Here is a 25,946-nt window from a genome sequence, read left to right as displayed (position 1 = left end):
ATTATTAATTATTTTATATTTTACTAAAAACAAAAAATTAAAGAGAAAAAAAAAGAGGTTAAAATTTTTTGCCTTGCAAATTGCAAAAAAAAAATGTTACCTAAACCGGAGGTAATTTTTTTTCTTATTTAAATATAAAAAATATCATTTAAAAGTCATAACATAATTAATGAATAAATTTAATAATTATTAATAATAATAAAAAAAATATAGAAAATTAAAAGAAACGAAATCTATATGAGAAGGAAACTAAAAATATATACGATATTTGCTCTTATAGGTTATTGGCATATTTATTGACCGTATAGAATGAAATTTTCAAGTCTCTCTTTTACTGTCAATTAAACAATTTTATAAAATTGTGTAAAAAATTTCTGGTGTGATAACATGCATGTCATTATTATAACAGTAATTATTGTGAGGAAGCATATAATATTATACACAATAGAATAATAGATACGCGGGAGAGAAGGGAGAGAGAGAGAGATAAAAATTTCATTGTTATCAATAATTGCAATCAAAAAAGCATTGTTATCATGGTGTTAAAAGACAAATTGTAAATGTTTCAGTTGTTAGTTAAGATGGAGTTGCGGATTCATTGATTTGTCGAATTTTTATTTTTTTACCACACTTAATTTAACGCATGTAATTATAATAGTAAACTATATAAGCCGATAAGAAATTTGACGTTTCAAACAAAAAAAAAGAAACTGCCGTGCTAAAATTGATTTAATTTTTTTTTTGAGAGAGAGAAGGAGAAAAAGAGGTACACTAAAATTTCATATAAAATACATCAGCTACAACAACTCTTGATGACAGTATTTACAAAAGCTTTTACGAGTACATACCCTCTTCTAATATCATTAATTCGATATTTATGCCTAATTAATCAACAATTTTGACTGACAAATTGAAGTCTCATCAACATTTTTTAACTCTCTCTGTGATAGAATTGCTTCAATATTTAATGTCCTGCCACAATGGTACAGGTAAATATGGAAAGATCATGAAAAATTTTTAATTTCTATTGAATTTTACATTAATTCTAAAATTGTTAAAATTTCTAATTTAACATGATTTCAAAAAAATAATTTAGTTATTCTTATATAATTTATTAACTTGTATAATAATAGCGAAAAAGAAAGATAATTAGCTACCTGTTATTTTACCATGATTTTCCCGTAAATTTTTTTTTTTGTATTTTCTTTTTTGAATTGCCATTTGTAAAAGTTGAAAAATAACAAATAAAGTAATAGAAATGAACAAGTTGCATTTTAATTATTTTTATTTTCATTTCTGTTCTCTTTTTTTTTTTATAAATTAAGTAATTGTAGTATATAGACTAATAATAGAATCGCAACAGTAAGTAGTTATAAGAACTAACAGAATAGTGCATAGATGTAGCCAACTAATTAAATAAGAAAAAGAGAGGAAAAAAATATTTTTAACATCGGTTTTCAACACGCCATAATTTTTTTTTTCTATCCTCCTTTTTAATGTTATTATATTTTCTTCAGTTGAAATACCCACCATAATGCTATATTTTATAAGAATTGAAAAGATTACAAAACTATGCATAAAACTAAGTTAGAAAATATTTAAAAATTTATTTATAATAGTTTTAATTTAAGCAGAAGGTGGAATGCATACAGGGCGAGAGAGAGAGAGAGAGACAGAGGTGATCAAATGAAGAAGTCTTTTATACAGGGTTTTGTCATTATTTTGAGTAAATTTTGATTTTTTACGGGTGTTTTATAGCTAGTTAACGCTACCAACTCAGCCAGTTTTAAGTATATTTTGACAGCAGTAGTCAGCTTATTGTATTCAGTATATTGAGAGAAAATTCGAGAATTTTGTGTATTTGAGAGAGAGAAATGACTTTATACGTAAAATTTTTTTGCACAAGCGTCAAATGACGTATTTTGTTAAATAATATGGGTTTAAAATTGGAAAATTGATTATGCTATTTCGCGAGGCTTCATATCAAATGTTATATCTTTACATAAATTATGATAACCGATTATAGTGTATCTCGTTGAATTAGATACATCACCAAGTATAGTTAATTCTCATATAAATAAATTAAAATTTTACAAAAATGTAATTTTATGTTAAATTTCATAGAAATTCTTTTAAAATTTAAATTTACAAATTTTCACATTATTTTCATATAGGTACGTTATAGAGGGTATTACATTATGATTTTTACAAGTGTTTCTGAATAAGTGTCTCAGAATTATATGAATTATATGCCGCATCTTCTGGCCGAAAAAAAATAATGAACAATTACGGATAATAAGAAAATAAGAACCAATCTGAGTTCAGATAAGGAGAAGAAAGTGGAGATGGATAGGCTACAAGAACCAGTCTGAGTTCAGATAAGAAGAAGAAAGTGAAGATGGATAGGCTACATTCTTAGACGGCCAACAACATTCTGGTTCGCCAGGCCGTTGAGTGGAATCCACAAGGGAAAACAACTATTGGTAGACCAAGACGAACTTGGAAAAGAACCGTGAAATCAGAATTTAAACGCACCGGCAAGACGTGGTCTGGAAGTGTATAGTCATTGAAAAATAAATTACAAATCAAAATTTTAAAGGAAAATTGGATATTCACATAAGCTTTATGTTAAATGTTAAAAAAAATTGCATAATTCAGATTCGGTTTAAAGTAAAAAAAAATTTCATAATTTTTATTGTTGTGTGGTTGTCGACCAGTCGGATTTATTTCTTAAATACGTTTTCTAATTATTGTCCATAATAAACCCCCTGTAACATCTATACATAATATATAAACTTTAATATAGAATTTGAATAAATCAAATTAGGAATGATCTATTTGCAAAAATAAAATACAAAAAAAAAAAAACAGATGCTTTACAAAATCTAAAACAAAGTTTCTCTAATTGGTAACTATTATTTTATTATTATTTATTGTTATTTTCATACCTTATTTATTAAAACTTGTTAGTTTTAAATCCATGTACTTTTACTATCATTTGCAGAACCTATATCTACTATTTCAATTATGTATAACAATATCGCAATATCTATACTATGCAATGCCTACTCGTTATATTTTACTTAAACTTTATTATTCTAAAATATAACAAAGTTAATTTTTATTTATTTTCTAACTATAAAATGCATGTAATTTACATTTTATTTATTTAGAATTGAAACAAAAAAAAAAACAAAAAACAAAACCAAATAGAGAGTTGAATTGCATAAAAAAGGAAAGCCAATTAATTCTTGAATGCTAATTTTGATGAAAATTAATAGAAAAAAAAAATAATTTTAAAAAAATAAAAAGTGCAACTGTTGAATTTTATGAATGTTATACAGTAGTTATTTGTGTACTTACAAATTTAGAATAATTTTATAAAAATTAATAACAAATTTTTATTTATTTTTAAAATTAAAAATTTTAGTTATATGGTTACCTTAATTATCAGTAATAATTCGATTAAACCCATAGAATATTGAAAATTAATTACTCTTAACAGGAATTGAGTAAATAATAAAATCTTTTGAAAGAGAAAATATTTAAATTTGATAAAAATCTCTCTCACATTAATTTAATGTTGTAAAACGTTGTTTGTTGTTGTTTACATATTAGTTTGATGAAACTCTTTTAAACTGATATATGACGAATATATAGAGGGTAATATCAATAATAACAAATTGAAAACCGTTAAACTTCAGTACAAAACCTTGAAATAAATCAAAAATCAATTCCCTTTCAAGAAGTATAAGATTCAAGTATTATAACCAGATTTCGAATCGGACATACTAAACTTACACACAGTTTTATTTTTAAATCATCATTAGAAAATCCTCATATACTTGCTAATATAATCAAAATTTTTTGTCAACAATTGAAAATATTTTTAATATACATGTGCATTTTATAAATCAATTAAAATTTCCTGTAGCATAGAAATATTAAGAAAGGAGGGTTTAAATTCATATTCAAAAATTAATCAAATTTATTAAAATCGCAAAAAATTTATAATGTTACATGAATATTTTTAATTATTTATTAAATATTCTGAATTAGAATATTGCATAAAATCTTGTTAACGAATTCAAATAATGTAAATTGAGCCTATCTGCTGTGTTGATAGCAGGCGTAATTAAAAATTCATAATTATAAATAAATAAACTGATATAGTGTTTCCTTACAGTAAAGTTCAGAATATTAGATAAAGATAACATTTGAATTCTCAATTTACAATTAATTACAATACAACAGTACAAAATTAATTTCTAGTGTTGTGTTAATAAACCTTAACTCTCAATTAACAATTTAAGAGAAATGAATATTAATATTTTTCACTATAGTGAATTTGAGATTAAACTAAATAGAGAATTTTAAGTCGTCATTTCATTGTTACATAACATTTATGTTGTACACAAACCTATTTATATTTTATAAGAGCATACATAAATAATACAAATTGTATGAATTGCCGTGTATTAAATAAAATTTTATTATTATAAAATTTAAATTAAAAAATTAATATTAATATTTTATTTTATTTATTGTATTTTTATATAATAAAATTAAATTCATTATTAAAGAAAATCACGCGATATTTTTTATTCTTTTAGACATCAAAAATAAAATATGAATATTACATGCGATATTAGAATAAAATTTTTAAAATATTTTAATTAAAATTTAATATTATAAAATGAAATTGAAATGAAATGGGGGAGGTTTTAATAATGTTATAATTTTTATTTTTGCAAAATAATTTTTTTTTAATTTTTAAAAGATTTTTTCCGCATTGTAGATTTTGTAGAATTTTAAAGTGTGTGATTTTGTATATAAATGCAACACATAAATTAAAAATTAAAAGTTCAATTAATTTTTTATAAAAAGTTCAAGTAAAATTTTATATTGTTGATTAAGTGTATAGCTCATTATGAACATTTATTGTGTGAGTGCGAGGCAGTTTCTCGCCTGCGACTGGGACGCTTCGAGAGACTTTGTGTAAAAGATCTCGGGGCTTGATGTGGCTGCTATACTGCGGTTTGTCAGGACTAATGTAGATAGGGATGAGAATCACAAAAGATCCTATGTATCAACGTGGGAAGGGCCTAAAGTTCCAGAAAAGAAAAAAAAAGTGCATAGCTCTGTGCGAAAATTTTTATACTCTGTACATTTTGTTCTTCGAATTTTTGAACCCATATTATTTAAGTATTTTTGAAAATTTCAAAGTCTTTTAAATCCGCATTATTTCATTTAATTCCTTTTTACTACCATAGAAAATGGATGTGGGAGATTTGTGGGTAATTAAAATGGCTGTGAGACATTTGTGGGTAATTAAAATTGCTTTGAGATATTTGTGGGTAAATTACGATTATTTTAATTAATATTTCTCCCGTCCTATACTAAATTTACATAAAAATCTTAAGCATTTTAATATTTCCTTAAATCTTATTTGAAAATTAAATTTCCAGTTTTTTTAAGAAGTTTTTATAAATTTAAATTAAATGAAGGGACAATAATAAAATAAATTTGGTTTTTTTACAAAATCTCTATTATAAAGTTTTATAATTTGTTTATCAAACTTAAATTATCCTTTCTTTGTGTTTGCCTGTGATTTCTTTTTTTCCGATATTGAATTATTTAATGAAATTGGTAATATTTTTATATTGTAACTTTCCTAATTCAAAAGTAAATTTTTATTCTATACGCACCCACTTAAGAGACGGTATATTTCCCTTTTTTCCTTGAAAACTCTCAATAAAATATTGTAAAATTCTAAAAAATACTTGTATATTTTCCAATTTAAGCCCTTTGAAATATTGATTTTAAGTAAATCTTTGAATTCAGTGCAATTCATCTATATGATCAAAAATGGTAAAGAAAAATAATAAAAATGGCATGAAAATGAACAAAAAAAAAACTATAATGGAGAAATACTTTTGTGGTACGAGTACAAGGAATAAAAAGTATATTTTGCCGTATACTGATTTTCATCTTAAATCTAGATCAATGGAATTTATTTATATTATATATACATATAAGTATGAGAAACTTACTCTTAAGATATAAATAAGATTCTGATTTTTCTAGTGTGTAACGCACACTTTTTTTAAAGAATATCAGAAAGAGGCAAATGTTTGTTTGAAAAAGCTTGAAAGCTGACATTTTGGAAGTTGATACTGCTCTTCAGTCAGAAACAGAACTGGAAAGCGCGTTATAAGCCATTAATGTTAATACCGAAGCCATTAGTGTTAATTGCTGAATGACTTTTTCTGCATTTATACCAGTTTTAACAACAGTCTTTTGACAATTACCTGGTTAATTTGACAATTATAGGCGCTATGAGCTATTTATTTGACATTAACATTAAAAAATTTTAATTCAGAATTTTTGTCAGAAAAACAAAGGTCCAAAACTCTAATAGATGTTGCATGAAATGAAACACTTGATACTGTAACGAACATGTTGGATACTAACTAATTTATTTTGGTTTGTTTGAAGTTCAACTCCGAACAACTTTTAAATAAATTGCAAAGATGTAATACATTCGGTATTTCCCGAACAATTGATGTTCTTGGTTCAGGAAAACCTGCACGGACTTTCTACAATTATAATATAAAATTCTACTATCACATAAAAATTAACTATCATACAAAACTCTCATGCTACATTGCAACTTAGAAGACGCTCATAATCACTAACTAATTCCGATTCTTATATTAAATTTAAAAAGTTTTTTTTGAATCGAAAAGAATTGAGATTTCTCAATCCGATTTTTGTTTGCTCTGTTTTGTTTTTTGCTCCCTTTTTATAAGAACCCGTATAAATATTCCCATTTATTACCAACTAAGATTATCTTTTAATCCATTTATGGTTATCCTTAAGAAACTGCTCTTATATATAAATATTCTGTGCAATATATCTTATGATGTACTCTTAATTAAGAATGACTTGTAGTCAACTTTTATTTTATTCTCTGTATAATAATTTTTAATTAGGTGCCTTTTTACGCATCTCGGCAGCTATACATTTTAAATAAAAACAAAGATCATCAATATCGACAACGTATACAGGAGAAAAATCAAAGCATCCAGGAGCGTTTTACACATTTTTTTTTAAATATTACGATTAAGAAATACTTGAATAAGATATTGTTAAATAAATTATTTGATTCATTTACAGAGAAGAATTTGGAATTTATGGAAGAAATATTGTTAGATCAGAATTTATAACAAATCAGCAAATAAGCTGAACTAATTTTTTCTACCCAATTAATTGGAATTAGTATTTTTTGTACTTAATTTTAAATTCTAATAAAGATTACCCGCACAATCAAAGAGATTTTAATATTTCTCTTAAATTCAAATAAATTACTATAATGGGAGACTTTCAAATATGGAATTATAAACAATAAAGTTACAATTATGTTGACAAAAGCAAAATCAAATCTCAAAAATCGTAACCCAAACTAATCGGCTTCTGATGTGGTATAGGTAGGAACTATGTTTCTTTGAAGTGTGGCAGTCTAACTAGAAGGAAATTGAAACTGCTTTTATTTAATTATATCTAGAAACGGAAGAGGAATTTATACATGTCGAAACTACGGGACTACTTGCTTTCGAACAAATTTTTTGCCTGGCTTAGTGAGAGGTGAATAAGCATAAAAAAATTTCCCTGCATTGCAAGGAAAGGGGCAAAAAAAAGAACTGTTATATTATTTATAATTGAAAATTATCCTTAAGATTTTCCTAATTGAAATTATAAGAGAACATTTCAATAATTGTGAATATTGTAATAAAACGATTGTGAATCTTGTTCTAAATAGATAATCTCACTGAATAGATTTAGATTAGATAGAAATAGAATAAGAAATAGAATAGATAGTGATTTGGAACTTACCAGGTTCGCTATCATCTTTAGACGTTATAATAGGTGTTCGATTTCGATTACGAATTCGTACTTGAGCTTTTGTCTCTGGATGAATTTTATCACGAGTTGGTGGTGATTTAGATGAAACTGGTTGATCTGTGTAAACTGAAATTAAAAGTTTGGATTTTTTGTTTGGTGATGGTGGTTTCAAAATAAATGGTTTTATTTATATGCAATTTTTTGTTTCTTGTAATTTTTTTTTATGTGTTTAAAGATGTGAGATAAATGAAAATTCATTTTTTGATGAGTATGCAAAAAAAAAATTAGAATGGAAAATTGAAATGTTTGGTAATTAATTGAATATCTTAAAATGGTACAAGAATTCATTTGTGAGAGAATAGAGAAAATTTGAATAGATAAGAAAAGTGAATGGAAATATTTTTGTGCGAATTTTGTGAATAAAAGTGAAATGATAAGAGAATTTCAATATTAATGAAATAAAATGTTAAAGTTCATTTAAGTGTTTGACGTGTGTGTTTTAATAATAATAAACAAAATTTTAATATTGTGAATGAAAAAAAAGCCATTGATGAAATATGAGATGCAACAATAATTTTTATTAACAACAAAAATGATTTTAAGAGAATTGAGTACAAAATATCAATAAAGATTACATTATGGTTCTTGTCAAGAGAATTTAGTAAGCAATGTGAACTAACCACATTTTAAGGGAATTCTTAATCCAAATTTAAGTTCAAGGGAAATTTCTCTTCCCTTTTTAATCAATTTAATTTTAACTAATTTTCTTTTAATTCATTCAATTTTGGAAAAAATTATAATACAATTCTAAAATTTAATTTACATTTTAACAAATGAACAATATATTTTAGACCTTTGAGACCTTTCCACTTTTTCCTAAATAAATTTCGGTAATTTCATGGACAACTTAATTTTATTTAATTAAAGAATAATTATATATTAAACCCAATTAATAGCAAGAAATGGGAAAAGTTTATTTTAATTTCTCTGTCGAGACGGTGCGCGTTAGATTATAAAATTATTTCTCTAGATGGCTACAGTTCAAATAAAAAGTAATTCGATCAACTATACAACATCATCTCAAAATAAAAATCCAACAGTACTTTGTTTTAAGGGGAAGAGAGAAATTTATTCCGGTTTCTCTTCCGAAACGGTTTGTTATAGTATGAAATTATTTCTCGAAATGGCTAAAAATTCCAATAAAAAGTTCTTCGAAAACAATTCAAAATTTTCTTGAAATAATTTCCGAAGTCCGGACACATTTTGCAACACTTTCGAGAGAGGCGTTCTCTATTTACACAATACTTAAATTACTTATGAGAAAAAAGTATGTAAAACAGTGAATGAAAATTTCCAAATGAATCAAATTTGTTAAAAACTGAATATATTGTAATAATGTAATCATAATATTTTCGAATAATTTCTCATGTCAAAATTCTCATAACAGCTATGTTAAACCATAATATTGTTAACACTCTCAAAAGTTCACAATTTCAATTAAAATTTGACATGAAAAGAGACAACAAAAAAAAATTTCTCTTTAGAAATTCAATTTTATACATTCCTGTGCATCTTGTGTATACAACAATTTGCAACCGCATTTTATTTTAACACTTTTACATTAAAAATTTTACGTGAAATTTAAAGAAGCTGAACAAATTTCTTATATGGTGTGTGTATTTGCTATGTTTAAAAAATTCTTAAGATATTGGTGTTAAAAGATTATTTCAACAAAAATTTTTAAAATTTTTTCTTGAGGATTTCTATAGAATCACTTTACATACTTTGTTCAAAGATTAAAGAATTCCATCTGTTATTATTACATTTTTTTTTGCAGAATTTCCTTCATTAATAACTATGCAAGGGTATTAAACTATAAAATTATATAGGTTTTGGAATACAGGATTCCATGTAACGGAATTTTTAAAGCGTGATACCACAAAATACCTTTTATACCTTTATACTTACCTATCAATTTAATTAAATGTTCAATAAAAAGAAAAATTGTACTTTGAAAAGAGTCAGCAAATGTAATATATATAAGGGGTAAAAATGATTAAAATCACAGATTTTCTTTTCAATTACCGATCATAATCATAAGATTATGTTCTACAGGTGTTCTAATATTATTGTATATTATATGTATATATATAAGATACCGGTTTTACTCAATATATATTTAATAATTGCATATAAAGTACGGCAACTTTATTATGCGGAAAAACAGTATGATTAATTGGATAAAACGCGCTTAATATACTTTAGCGGAAAAGAGGATTTTTTTTTCTTATTTTTAGTTTAAAAGTGATTTCATCACGTTCACGAAAGATGATTAATATTATTTTTTATTTAATTATATTGTATTTATATATTAATCTTTTATTTTTTATTTATAAAATTGCAATAATATTTTGCGCAAAAAATAAATGAAAAATATTACAAAGTCTTTAGAATGGAAAAGTAATTTATAGTGTTCATTAAAACCTTAATTGGATTAAACGTCAAGCTCTCTCTCTCTCTCTCTCTCTCTGTCTTCCAGAATGTCCTACACACACTGTTATATTTGAGAAATTCTTCTAACTTTAGAATATTATAAATATTTTAACTGTAATTCTTGATCTCACGAAATTATTCAGTAATCGAAAAATTTAACGTACTACGATATGCTTTTTTTAATTATTAAATTTAGGCTTCGCCTTTAGAAATCATGCAGACGCTATCTCGTATCTAATTGCACTACTATTATATCATTGTATAGACTGACATGAATAGATAAAACTTTTGTAAGGGAACGTTGTTCCCAGTTCAATAAATTTAGATCTACAGAGCCTGACAAGCAATTTCCTTTTTGAAATTTTAAATATAAGTCCGCCCCTGTGTCGAATAGGCGCTTTATTAAATATGATTTCGAAAATTCACAACAACGGTTTTTTGTTACTAATAACTACATTAGTTGTAGCCTGTTCAGATTTCGGAATCAAATGACATTAAAATTGAAGCATGAGTTTAAAAAACACTAATTCTTCAGGTTACGTAACATTACAGCTTTCTCTTATGTTTGAACAGCTGACAACTTTATCAACCTGAACTTTAATTTGGTATATTAATCATCTTTCTACCATAGTACTGCAAATGTTATTTTATAGCCAGCCGTTTAAGAAGAAAATGTTATTTTATACCCAACCGTTTAAAATGAAAACTGCAATGTTAAAAACTTACAGGGCTGTATCAATGAAAGATGGTATATGATATTTTTCGGGGCATTTGAATTTTTTGCAAATGTAAGAAAAATTCGTTTGTTAAGTTGACCAATTTAGTACAATAGAAGAGAGACTATATTTTGAATTTTTGAACATTGATATCTGTCATAATACTGAATCAATTACTGCCATTCTATAATTTTTGTAATAAAAATTTCTTTTACATTATAAAAACTTTATACTTAAATATAATTCAATGCCCTGTTAATTATAATTAACAGGGCATACATAATATAATAAGAATAAACAATAATTAACTTGATTTCATTCAAATTTACTTTTGGATTCGCAAAACCTCTCGACTTCAAACAACAATCAAATGACAGCTTATTCAAACTAGTATAGTCAATCGGTTGCGTTTGATGGTTCGATCAATTTTGTTTTTCTTCTTAATAATTAGTTGCTATGTATGAAATTTATCATGTCTTTTTTTATTTTAATTTTATTTACTTTTAAATATTCCTTTTTTTTAAAAAAAAAATGCAATTAATTTGAAATGTCAGCTAAATGGACACTTAATATTCCCAATGAAATTAATAAAAAAATAACAAAAATCAACTATATTACAATTTCAAATTCAATTGATTTATCATTTTGCAAAAAAAAAAAAAGAGTCTAACTATAAAAATTACAAATTATGTTACACTCTCTTCCTGCTTTCAATTTATCAAATTGAAATTTCAATAAAATAAAATATTCTACTTACAATAATAATGCAATAAGTATAGAGTAAGACATACATATAAATATGTATGAAACATACAATTACACAAAATATACCTATATACATACGGTATTCTGTGCGAAGCAATATTTTCAGTTTCTAAAATAAAATGAAGAGAAAAATAAAACTTAAAATTTTTTCCTTATTTCCATTCAAATTATAAAAATCTCTTCATCATAATGCGGTTTATTATATTTATTATTGCATAACATTCTAACATGTACGACATGCTAATATATAATGTACATACATACATGTAAGCTTATATAAATAGCATATATATGCAAAATATAGGATATTTCAATATTCAATTTGATGTAAAATAGTGAAAATGCTATTGGCAAATGTTCAATAATTAAAATGTCACAGTTTTATCACAGTCAACCTTAAAATGAGTCGTTTGATTGAATTTCACATATGTAAATAATACGAAATATTGACGAAAAATCTAGGGGAAGGGATTGTTCGAAATTTTCTGTTGGAACACTAATAAAAGAGACCAAGTTCATACAATTTCAATATGGTTTTTAACTTAAATAACAAATAGAAGCGATTGTGCAACGAAACCAAATTGCACCCCATCAAAATTTAGACCACTTACTTATATAAAATTTTCGTCGAATTAGATTTTGTCAGCAACAAATATAATTTAAAATTACGAACAATAAGAATCAAACTTTGGTCAGAAATTGATTCAAACATCTCCAAACACACAATATCATCGACCGCTATTTTTCTCACTTTTTATATGCAACATGTACTGATCCAGTTTTTGAGTCTTTTGCAAAAATAAAAGTGAATACAGTCGAAATTGTATTGCTTAATAAATCAAATTGTCGTTAGATCTTCATTTTGGTACATGCCTTGTGACCAATACTGTTCAACTATTTGTTATTGATCGAAAAAGACAATCATACAAACAGTCGGTACACAACTTACAAAGAAATACTACTGAAGAAACAGTATTTGAATTGAAAAACTCTGTACATACATACAAAAACAAAAAACAATAAAAAAATACAGAAATTAGAATGTGCCAAAAAATGTATTAGAATTATTGTAAGAATTGATCACGTGCTTTCCACTTATTTTACTATTAATTTTTCTGTTTTTTTTTTAGTTTTATTTCATTTTCTTTCTTGAACAAATAGAAAAATTGTTCTGACTCTTCTATATTGCAAATTGCTACATAAAATTTCTATTTTAAAAGAAGTCATACTAAAAAAAAATACAATAATATTTTCTCCTAAGGCTATATACAATGTACGTTACAAGTCTATTCAAACATGTATGTTTATACATTCTAGGTATGTACATATTTGATTTTTGTATCAAACCAATACTGACAATATGCGGGAACATAATGATTAAGGAAAAACATGAAAAGAAAATGTTTAAAATAAATTCGATAATATAGCGGAAAATGTCAAAAGTATTAGGAGAGATAAAGGGATTACATGTAAACAAAAAAGAGAAGAACAAAAGAGAAAATGAAATTTAACATTAAATTCATAATTCAAATTGTGTACCGTTGTACAGCAGGAGAGAAGATTTTTTTTTGTTGTAATTTGACTAAAGTTTGATGTGAAAACGACCCTGGTTAGACTTTGTTTGATGGTAAAAATAAAAGCCATCTAATTCTAATCGGACACAACCCATGAACAATGTTCGAACCACATGAAACACATTTGGTTCGAACTTTTGAAACTTTTTATTTCTAATTTTATTTTTAATGTCATTGCTTCTAACATCCTTGTAATAGCAAAATTGTTTCTTTTTTTCGTTGTTCTTTTAACAATATTATTGTACTATTTTTTATTTTTACAAATATTAAGATTTCAAATTTAGACAAAAAGACATGTGCCAAAACTCTACAAAAAAAAAATTCAAAGATATTTTAAAAAATTTATGTACAATTTTATAACCACGATTTAGAGAAAGAAAAAAAAAATAAACCGGAAACTAAAAAATTCTAAAATGATATAAAAAGTGTTTCCATTCTCTAAATTAAATATGTAGTAAATTTTAACATTAGAGTGCAGCTCTATTCCAATTATATTTTTCGTTTTTACAAGAAAACTAAGCAATTATTATAAATTGAAAAAAAAATTTGCTCACTAGTCAGTCCTACCACCAAACCAATCTTATACTTAGCCAACTGCATACTGACTATAAATGCAGTAGAAACCGCTGTACCAAGTTTAACAGTTCTATTCATAGATTCATGAATAATTCAGATATTTAAACTGTTTTCGAATAATAATGTAATCTTTTGGAGAAAACATAACAGGAAGTCTACATAACATAGGGTTTTGGTCCCCAAACTCACTCGGCAATAATACAGAAATCAATACTATTATCAACAACATTATTATCAGTTGAAAAAAATCATATTTGAAAAGAGAAAGAACAACAGAAATTGTAAAAATAATAAAAAAAAAAAAAACAGTAACATGAAAAATATCGAGATTTATATTTGGTATTAGAATCTTGATCGTCAATGTTTACAAATTTCCAATTGTGCAATAGAAAAAAAATTTTTTTTTTTCTATTAACAGAATTTTACAACTTTTTTCTTTCTCTGTTTCTTTCTTGTGCTTTTCTTTATTCTGGTGTACTTTAAAGCAATTATCATCAACATAATCATTATATACTATGATCATCACCATGTTTTATCATTATTACCAATCATGATTAATTATTTATCAATATCATTTTTAAAATATCTGCTGTAATAAAGATTGCATTTCATACAATCACAAATAAGGGGCCGCATTAGGTTTGCATCAAATTTTCCGTATCGATTCTTGTGTAACCGACGGAACTTTATTTTTAATAGAAAATATTAGAAGTTCTTGTAAGAAATGTTATTATAAGACATATTATTTCTTTCCGAAGAGAAACGCGATGAAGTACCTACTGTTTTAGAGAAAACTATTGGTTTTCTTTCCATACTAATGCAATTCACCGGGGCTTTAGGTACTATGCTGACGTAAAGCCGATTTAGGAGTAGTAATGGGCTTTTTTTTCTTTAACAAAATATGAAGTGAGCTTAGGCTACAATAAATCGTGAATGGCTGCAGTGACCCCGGGGGGATATTCCTGCCCTATCCGATTCCCCTTAATGGGGAGTGAGGTCAATTATTTGCTGTTCACATCAAATTGTTCTATTGTTCTTATAAACTTATATAGTGCAATGATCTATAACTTGATGGTCATCATTATAAATGATCATCATCATTATCATTATCATCATCAATATCATTTTTATTATTATTATTATTCTTATTACTATAATAGTGTTCATTCATCAATATCATCGATTATTGATCTTGATAATAATAAACATTTTATTTCATCATCATTATCATTATCATGATCATTATTATGTATAACTATTATCATTATTATTATATTATCGTCGCCCTCGTAGTTCTTCATTCCAATAAGTTATTTTCATTTTCAGTTTCAATTTTCATTTTCAAAATTTTTAATTTCAATTGCTGATGTTTGTTATATAATGATGTATTTTACAGTATAACACAAATGAAATAATATAGGAAAAGTTCGATAATTCTGCAAATTGAATCGTCCACCAGCACAAAAGAATTTTCCAATGGTTTTATTATAAGTTTAATAATGCGTTTGTAATATTGTGTTTCGGCGTCGAATTCTAAATCAATCTAGCTTTATAGAATTTTTAAGTCGATCCAGCAACAATCCGTTTCTGTTCCAAAGATAATTTGAAAAATTATTGATAACCAAGTGACTCGAATTTGCACGGTCACTTCCCAGTGGTGGGTCCCGGTAATGACGAAGCATAGACAAGTGATTGAAATGATCAAAATTACCTTTGTGGCGTGACAATGTTTCGTGGCGAATTCTTTACTTTGTGAATTTCCAGTGATGTGTCATCTGACAAAACTTGATAAATCTGGCTCTCTTCTATGCAGATTCCATCAAGCCAATTAGAAGATATCAATGCATATTTTTGCAGACTATTCTACTCTGGCTGCCAGAAAGCACTCATTTGTGGTGAGACGTGATTTTCTCAATATTGAGTTAACATTCGTATGTGTATCACAGAGTTGGCACGGTTAACGGATTTTTTATTTTTCCTGAAGTTCTTTCAACCGTTTTTGTTGTGTTCCTTTGCAATTTTTTTGTAATGTTATATGGAATGTCATCTTGTGCACAATGCAAGTACACTTTATCTATAAAAGTTCATTGGTGTGCAAGCGAGACAATTGAAAAAAAATTTTTTTTTCTTTTTTGAAAAATACTTTTACGAATTAAGAAAGATTGAAAATTATTTCTTTTTTAATTCTTTGATTGCCAGTCCCCATAAAACTTTTTTGGTATTATGCGCATATATGTGTGTATATGAACGTGTATTTTGTCTATTATATAATTTTCGTAGTTGGCAACAAAAAGAAGAATAAATTGCTGTAAAATTTATTGAACTAAGAAAAAAAAAACAAGAACAAGAAAGAGAGAAGAAAAACTAAAATTGAACCGAAAACGACTTGAAATTCTTTTTGGGCATTCATTTTTACTTTTCTGGTTATAATTTTTCTATGGTGTTTTTTTTTTTTCAATTTTCTTGAAAATGTTTTTATTTGACATGCAAAAAATAATTTTTTATAGGAAAAAGTTATGCAATTTAATTCGGAATGCAGCAAAACTGGCACTACAGTTTGATGTCTTGTTTGTTTGCCAGTTTATTGTTGTTAAGGAATTTTTTTCCTTGTTTTCTTCTTAAAACTAAAATAGAATGTTATATAATTCTCATAATATAGCAAAAAAAAATTTACATTTTTATATAAAAAATTGGAATATTTTTAACAAAAACCGAGAATAAGAAGCAGAGTTGATCCTCCCACCTCCGTGGGGTCTGCGGGTTCGGGGTAATTTAATTCTATAAAGTAGTAAGTGAAAAAGGAACTTTCATTCATAAAACTGCAGAACAGATGGATGACGTGTTCAAATTAAAAAAAAATTTGTGTTCTTCAAATTAGACTTGAATGAGTAAGCTCCCAATTTGTCAACGGACTTTCTGCGAATTGAACTACAAAGGTATGAAAAAATTATCAGCAAATGATTTTCAGCATTATTTGCTACTACAATTATATTCCGAAATTTCGAGATTAAGTTAAATCAGGAACTTATTGATAAGCTAAGTTGAATTTCAAGATTTTGTAACTCCAATATGGTAAGCATAAGCTATTCGTCTTTAAGTATTTATTAATTGCTTTTGAAATGACATTATAAACTTGTGGCCGTTGTAGCTTTAAATTAACATTTCTTGTATTGAGACCGTTATTCTGATTCCAGATCCAGATAATTATTCCGTTATTCTGATTCCAGATAAATTTAATAACATTTTTTAACTTAGAAACGACGGGCTGCGCAGATGAATAGATATACTGAAACCGCCTCTAGGACCTAACTCTGAAAATGAAATGAACATTGTTATACCTATAATTAAGTTTAACTATTATTTCTCTGTGTTACAATTGTAATGATTAATTTATAATACCCTTCAAACATTATAGGTACTGGAATATAAAAGAATTATAAATAAATTTAGGAAATAATTTTTATATAAAAATTACATAAAACTGGCTGGCACCATTTAAGAATAGGGAAGAGAATTTTTATGATCATCAATAAAAGAAAAGTAGAATTTCAATTTCAATTTTACTTTCAATTATTTTGAAATTACTACAAATTTAACTATCAGTTTTTATATTTGTAAGATTATAGAACTCCATATAGTTTAGAAACGATTTTAGAATTTAAAAATATTTTTTTTTAATACCAAATATGGTCGAAATTCTAAGATTTAAGCAGAAAAAATAGTATTGCACAAGGCCGAATAAGAAGAATAGATAGTATTGCAGTAGGCGATTAGGAGAGAAGGCGATTCAACTGCGCGAACAACTGGAATATAGTTTCATACTGTGCTAAAGAATGTACTCGTATGGTCTTCAAAACACAAAGAACGTGAAACTACACATAAAACGAACACGTATATGTACAAGAATTAACAGAATAAACGTAAATGTTGTATTTCCAGAAATTCAAGCCGCATTTTACTAAACCATAAACGAGTGGTTTAATTTTTTTACATTTTACCTTACTGACACTCATGACAGAGTGGTTGAAATAAGAGCAAATATATAAATTTCTAACAAATTCCAGAAAATTCAATTACTTTAAGGGGAAATGGTCCGGGCCAGATTGATACACTATATTATTATAGTTTGATCATTATTACTTACTAAATTTTTCAGTAAAATCAAGCAGTTTAAATGTAAATTCACTTAATAATTGTACTAGAATAAAAAAAAATGTCGGAAATAATTTCAAATTCCTTTATATACATACATATATGTAAATTAAGAAGAAAAAAAATAATTTGCAATCTATGCAGTAATTTTGTTTTCTTTCACTTATATTCACGCATAATTACACCATCGTCTAAAAAATACATTACTACATTATAATATATACATACAATTATTTGTATAACTTCCGTTATCGCCATATTTGTTAAAAGTTATTGATAATAATTTTTGTTATATTAATTTTTAATTATTTTCACACTTTTTATTTTTTTTTTATTCAATATAATTTAGAGGAAATAGAAAACATATAATATATGCGACTTTAAATTATTTATATAAAGCAAAAATTCAAAAAAACTTGTCTTAACCATATTTAAATACACACACACACTCATATTTACATAATAAAATTAGATTCACACACGAAATTTACTCATGTATGTGTTGGTTAATACATAAAATATGTTTCCATGTTATGCCATTATTATGTAATTTTATCACGCATGCGGAAGATTTGCAAATAAATTTTATAAAATTTACAAAAAAAAAAAAAAGAAAAAATGTAAATTGTTACAAAAATTAATAATAGAAAAGAGAGAAATAAAATAAAAAATGAAATTTACCGTTTACAAAATAAGAACAACACTTGGTGTAAAATGTGTGCGTTGTTTTATGCTTACATTGGCATTTCAAATTATTTCAAATTGCAATTCGATAAAAATCATTGCAATTGCATGATGGCAAAACATAAAAACTGATTTTTCTGATTCTTTTGTCAAATTATAATATACGCCTATAAATATGCAATTTAAAAAAAATTTATTTCATGAAAAATAAAATTTTAATTAATTTCTAAGTTTATTGTACTAATATTCAAGACTCAATACACATAAAATTGCAAAATTGAACACTGTAAAGAACTAAATTAATTAATAACGATTAATTCTAAAACTATTCTAAAATCATTAATTCTTAAAATATAAAAATTTTAAATAAGAATTTTATTGTTATTTATATCACCTATTAATTTTGGTAAAATATTTTAATAACTACTATAGTTATAACTGCAAAAAAAAAAAACAAAAAAAACCGATTAGTTATTGCTTAGCGTAAAATTTTTGGCCTAGATTTTTAATTAAAAAACAAAATATAGAATAATGAAATCATTAAACATAATACAATTTTTAAAATATTGCAAATTTTTGTAATATCAATATAATGATCGAAATATATAATTTAAAAAGTCATTAATAACGGTAATATTTGCAAAAACCGTAAATGTTAATTCGTAAATACTATTGGATCTATGGCAGCGGCAAACTCTATTAAAATTTCATTTCCATATTATGCTATTTCTTAAATATGCAATATTATTTTTTTTGTGTTTTCTTAAAAAATTTATGACATTTAAAAATCGTAACAATAATTTTTGTGTAATTTTTTTTGTGATTCTTGTTCTTAAAATGGTAAAATATTGTACAAGAATTATTATTTTAAAAAATATCACATAATATACCAGTTAATGCGGCAGAATTTTTCGATACTGTTATTGTTAAAACCGAACGAATTTTTTTTTTCTCAGTGTATGATTATTGGTACGAATTTTAAAGTATAAATAGAACAATTTAGTCTTTATTAACAATTCTTTAAAAAGAAATGTCATAAATTCGACGAAATTTTAAAGTACGCTCCGGTACCGGTCAATTTTGGATGGAGAGGGCAATAAGGAGCTTAAATTTATTTCTACAACATAGAACAATTAAATACTGTTGTGTTTATTTCAACACGATTCTACTGTATATTGTGCATTTTAAAATCAAAAACAAAATTTTAATAATGCAATTAACCTAAATAAATTATTCAACTTTATATGCAAAGAGTCGAAAAAATATAAAAAATTTTTTTAGTGCTTTGTCAAATTTAAACTCTAATTTTGTATTCCATTCTTGCTTTTGAATTCTTGTAAACTATGAAAAATGGTTTCATTTATTTTTTATTAAAAAAAAAACAAAATTACAACCATTTCATTAAAATATCACGGAATAGTAATAAAAAAAAAAACAAAATCTTTTTTCAATTTTGGTAAATATAAAAAAAAAAAAATAAATTTTTAAAATTATTTATTTGAAGAAATAAAAATATTTAGTACAGCCAGCCCCCACATTTGAAATAAAATTTGGTTCATAAAAGTTTTATTTTCTTTTTTTCTAAAAAAAAAAATTGAATATTTTTAGTTATAATTATTTTAAATTTTTATTGAAAATCGAAAGTTTAAAAATTTGAAAAGTATAGATGTTATATTTGGCTTGCATATAGACTACTATGTATTTTAGTTGAAACTCAATTCTTAAGGGGCTTTAATAAATTAAAAATTTATTTCATATAGAAACATTAACTTTATAAGAAGAAATACGGTATTAATACAAAATATTTCATATATAAGAGTATAAGAGTGAAATCTTATAGTTTCCGGGATTATTTTCATAACCTGTCTCTCGGTTCAGTAAATTTAATGTAGACTTTACAAATACAAGTTTGATTTAATAGTTTTAAGTAAAAGGGGAAATTTTTATCTCACTCTCTATCTCTCTTTAATAATAACATTACATAATGTTATTTAGTTTAATGTCATATGTTGTACTGTGTCATATTGTGCCATGTGTCATAATTACCGAAGATATTCAATCAAAATTTGACATTTCTAAGAAAATTCTCATTTCCATAAATAAAGAAGGGAAATATTATTGTACTCATATTCGTGCATGCGACCAAACATGTTATGTATGTAACTAGATTGTAGATTGTAGATTTTTAAGAGGAACTGATCGTATGTAGCTAATTTATTTAAACCTTTAATTTAATGCAATAATTGTCTACATTATAATCCAACTACATATATGTATGCTTAATTATGCGAACAATTTATTAGCTCAATAGAGAAATTTAGAACAAAATTCCTGAATCGTATTTAAATTAATTACTTAATTGAAATTAATTGAATTAATAAATTATTTTAAATTTGAATTAATTAAATTAAATATTCGCCTAGCATGTAAAAGTGTTTTTATTAAATTTTATATGTATAACATAATCGTATATCGTATATCATTATATAGCATATATCCAAAAATTACAAATATTTTATAAATTTATTAATTCTTTAAATAATTATTATTAATGCATCACATACATTTGTACATCATAAGATGTGATTTTATAATTTTTTTTATATTTCACTAAATATACTGATATATAACATTCTTTAAATTTCATATTAAATTTAATATTATATAGCACAACATTGTATTTATTATATATTTTAGCATTATATGCTTAATAAATTTCCGCTTGCCGCTAACTACATTTTCCAAAAATTAATATAATCAATTTTTACACCACAAATATTACTGTAACCTAAATTCATGTAATTTACAAAATAAATATGCCATAATGTATAGCGTAAGTGTTATACTTATATTACTGTTATTGTAGGCAAGTGTATATACATAGTTTGTAAGTATGTTTATTATATTTTGTTGGAATAGGAATATTATGTAGTAATTCATAATAAATAACACCTACATCTTACTATTATTATTAGTTGAATACCATATATATTTTTTCCTATATTATATCACATGTTCGTATGTAGGTATATGTTAATAACATTTTTGGTCATAAAAATGCCCTCAAACCCAACAAAACAAAAAAAAAAAAGAATTTGAATCAATTTTCAAATCAATTATGAAAATTAGTTCATTATTATTTTTCTCTTTTTTCTCAATTTTTCTTTTGCTTATTCAAACATTTACTAAATTAAATTACTCTAATATTGTAAATTTTTTGGGATCTCTATTATATGTATACATATATGCATATGCACAAAATAAGAGAGAAAATTATTGTTATACATATACGAAAATGCACTACTATATTACATACTTTTTTAAATTGAGGGAAATTTTATAAATTTTATGAGAAGACCACAAAATATTTAACATTCAAAAATGTAGTATAACAATAAAAATCCAACTACAACAAATTGTAGTAATAATAACAAAAAAAAATTTTTTTCCTAAATGATCTCTGATATTAAAAATATTTTAATAAATCCACCAACTGTATATTAGAGTACAATATAGCTATTATTTTATGGTGAAGAGAAACAGGGGTGAAGAGAAGAGAGTTACATTTCTTTTTTGTTTGGTTTTATTTGAAAAGTATTCGTGACGAATAATTTACACGTGCCTACAATATCATTATAAATATCTTTAATAATAAAATTTATAGAGAAAAAAAAAATTTCAAAAACATGTTTAGTGTTTAGTGGTGAACCATTTTTTTTTTTATAATAGTTGTTGGTGGTATACCTACTTAATAAAAATTTTCATTTTATATACTCATACATTCCATTATATTATTATTGCCTATAAGTATTTGTTGTTGTTATTGTTTTGATTGAAAAAAATTTTTAATAAGAGAAAAAATAATAAGTATAACAATTTTCGACAGAAAAATCACTAAAAATTTATAATAATAATAATAATAATAATAATAATAATAATAATAATAATAATAATAATAATAATAATAATAATAGGGGAAAACGAGAAAAAATAGAGTTGACCGTGTCAACTCTGTGATACCCGTACGAATTTGTTATGCTGTGTGCGAATAAATATGCAATAACTGACTATGGGACAAACTATAACTTCAAGTTGTCCTATTTCCATGTTAATTTATGAAAAATTTCAGTACTGTGTTTTTCAAAATACTATTTGTGCCAAACTACTATTAAAGTTGTATGGCAGCTACCAAGAAGAGCCAAACAATTTTAAGGAATTTTACCAAACACATCGGCCCTAGTAATATATTCGCTTGTGTGAAATTTATTCCACAGCTTTTATAGTTTCCGAGATGTAGCCACTTAAATTTTGAAGTTGTATGGCAGCTACTCGAACCAGTACCCCGATCATATCCAATTTAAATAGAGTTCTAGCATTTATTATAATTAATCATTTGAGAAAATTTGGTGAACTTAGCTCAATTAGACTTTGCGTTATCGTTGGGACCGACGGACGGACAGACAAAGCTAAATCGATGCTAATCAAAAACATACACTTGAGTCTATATCTCAGACCGTTATTTCTTAGCAGTACAAAGGGTAAAGCAAATTTACTATACCCTTCGAATATACTTTCGTACGGATACAAAATTTATATTATGTATACAAAATTTATGTATACAAAAATTATTGAAAATGTAATGTATAACAAATTTTTGAGATCATTTTGATATTACATTAAAATTTTCATTTACATACATACATGCACACATAATAATAGAATACAAATCGAAATTGAAAATCTTATAAAGAGTCGTCAATATTGTACCCAATATATACAGAGTGCCGGGTTAATACGAGTAATATTATTTGCATGTAATTTGCAAGAAATACAAGACTACATGTTAAAAGTAATTCTCCTAAATATTACAGTTTTATAAATAAAAATAAATGAGATTAACAACAATAATAGAATTTTTTTTTGTTATGATTATTGTAAAACTATTAAAAGAGAAATTTAATTTTTTTTTTCTCTTTCTTTTTTTTTGTTCTTTTGTTTTGCTTCTCATGTGTTGGAGTTTTTTCTTTACTGTTATTGATAATTTTAAAATGATTTCGCTTTTATTGCCTACTTTTATTTTTAATAAGTATATAATAGAAAATTTATTTAAATTGTACTACTGTGACTCAGATATTATATGTTGTTAAGCGACATTATTATAATAGTAGTATGTAAGTACAAATAAAGGAAAATTTAGGTTAAAAAAAAATAAAAGGATATTGGTATACTTATTATTTTTATGATATCTTAGTTTTTAATCAGTCTACTGTTATATGAAACAAAAAAAAAGTATTGTTAAAGTATGAAATAAAATTTTATATATTGTGATACCTACTGTTATAATAATGTCGTGTATTATTATCATGTGAAGTGTAATATTGTGTGTTGTAGGTTGCTATTAGTAAAAAGAACAAAAAAGCATTAAACATTATAAATGTAAAACTTTCCTTTTTAATTAAAATAATGCGCCGGTACCCTAGATTATATTGGGTTTTGGTTTCTTAAATAAATTCTATTATTGATTAAATCAAATTAAATGGGAAACATTATTATTATACAGATGTGTATAAGGTAATTAAATTTTAAATCTACATAATCTTATAATATCGAATATTATTTGGAATAAATACGATGATTGTATTCATTAATGAGTGAATTCGTCGGTAGGCAGCTACATATAATTTAGTGTACGCTACTGTAAATTGGAGATTTCCAAATGAGAGCAAATATTTCTCCAAAAATATTACAATTTAACTATAAAAGCATTTTACAATTAACACTTTGTGAGTATGCAAGTAATTATAATTAACATTTTATATATGTATATGGAATTTTTCTCAAATATATAACAGATTACGGTACTGTAAATTGGAGATTTCTAAATGAGACCAAATATATCTCCAAAAATATTACAATTAATTATGAAAGTAATTTACAATTGATATTACTTTGTGAGTATGCAAGTAATTATAATTAACATTTTAAATATAGACATGGAATTTTTGTCAAATATATAACAGATTACGGTACTGTAAATTGGAGATTTCTAAATGAGAGCAAATATATCTCCAAAAATATTACAATTAATTATGAAAGTAATTTACAATTGATATTACTTTGTGAGTATGGAAGCAATTACAATATTAATATTTTATATACATGGAATTTTTCTCAAATACATCACACATACACATATATACTTTGGAATCTTATAGTTCTTCTTAACAATGCTATAACAATAAAAAGAAAAATTTGTATTATTCATATTATACATAATATTACTCTTACAAATTACTCTTACTTATTTACTATTGCCATGATTAATACTATTTTTAACATAATGGTTCCAATGTTAATAACAGACCCAATAGAAAATTATGTACATACATATAAAGCGCACAAATTTTACACTAAATTATGGTATGCGCCATCTACAATTTGTGATAGCAAAGAATTTACGATAAAAATGTGAATATATATACATAAGAAAATCAAAAATATTTGGAAGACAAAATTTTTCTATTTAATTTAATGATAATCAATAAATTTTTTTCCCTCAATTTTTTTAGCCCGTGTTCCATTATTTTATATATATGTATATGTAGTTACAACATATTATATACTAAAATGAAATTCATGTTGAAATATATCGTATTTATTACCAAAAATGACTGTTAATGACTTGGTCATACCCATATTGGAATTGGCACAAAAAACAAAATCTACACAAAAAAAAAAAAAAAAATAAAATTAAAACCCCCGAAACAATAAAATTAGGCGCTTATTTTTTTACATTTTTTCTTCAACTAGTTTTTCTTTATATGCTTACCATATGGTTATGATTAGAAAGAAATCGAATTTAATAACAGTAATAATAATAATCGAAAGTGATCATTTTTAACACCTTCACAATAATAAAATATATTTAGGTGTATTTTTACTTAAAAATCTTAGGTTAGCTTATGGTTTAATGTCGTATACCTATTTATAAATTGGAAATGTGAAGAAAAGAATAAAAAGAAACTTAGTTTTTTTTTTTTTTGGAAAATTAAAACATAAAATTCAATTCGAAGACGAGGGA

General features: G+C 24.9%; 1 protein-coding gene across 2 annotated transcripts in view; it reads right to left on the bottom strand.

The window, feature by feature from the left end:
* Positions 1-25,946, bottom strand: part of LOC129610688 (protein outspread) — a 181,523-nt gene that overhangs the window by 54,325 nt on the left and 101,252 nt on the right. Inside the window, exon 4 of one of the 2 annotated variants that reach the window (XM_055523336.1) lies at positions 7,897-8,031. The exons of the other annotated variant lie outside the window; for it this stretch is intronic. Coding sequence (XP_055379311.1) covers positions 7,897-8,031 — 135 coding nt within the window. The remainder of the gene's footprint in view (positions 1-7,896; positions 8,032-25,946) is intronic. 2 annotated transcript variants of the gene reach the window in all.

Source organism: Condylostylus longicornis, unplaced genomic scaffold, assembly GCF_029603195.1.
Source record: "Condylostylus longicornis isolate FDR11 unplaced genomic scaffold, ASM2960319v2 ptg000046l, whole genome shotgun sequence".
NCBI classification, from domain to species: Eukaryota; Metazoa; Arthropoda; class Insecta; order Diptera; family Dolichopodidae; genus Condylostylus; species Condylostylus longicornis.
This window is presented reverse-complemented; position numbering and strand designations above follow the sequence as displayed.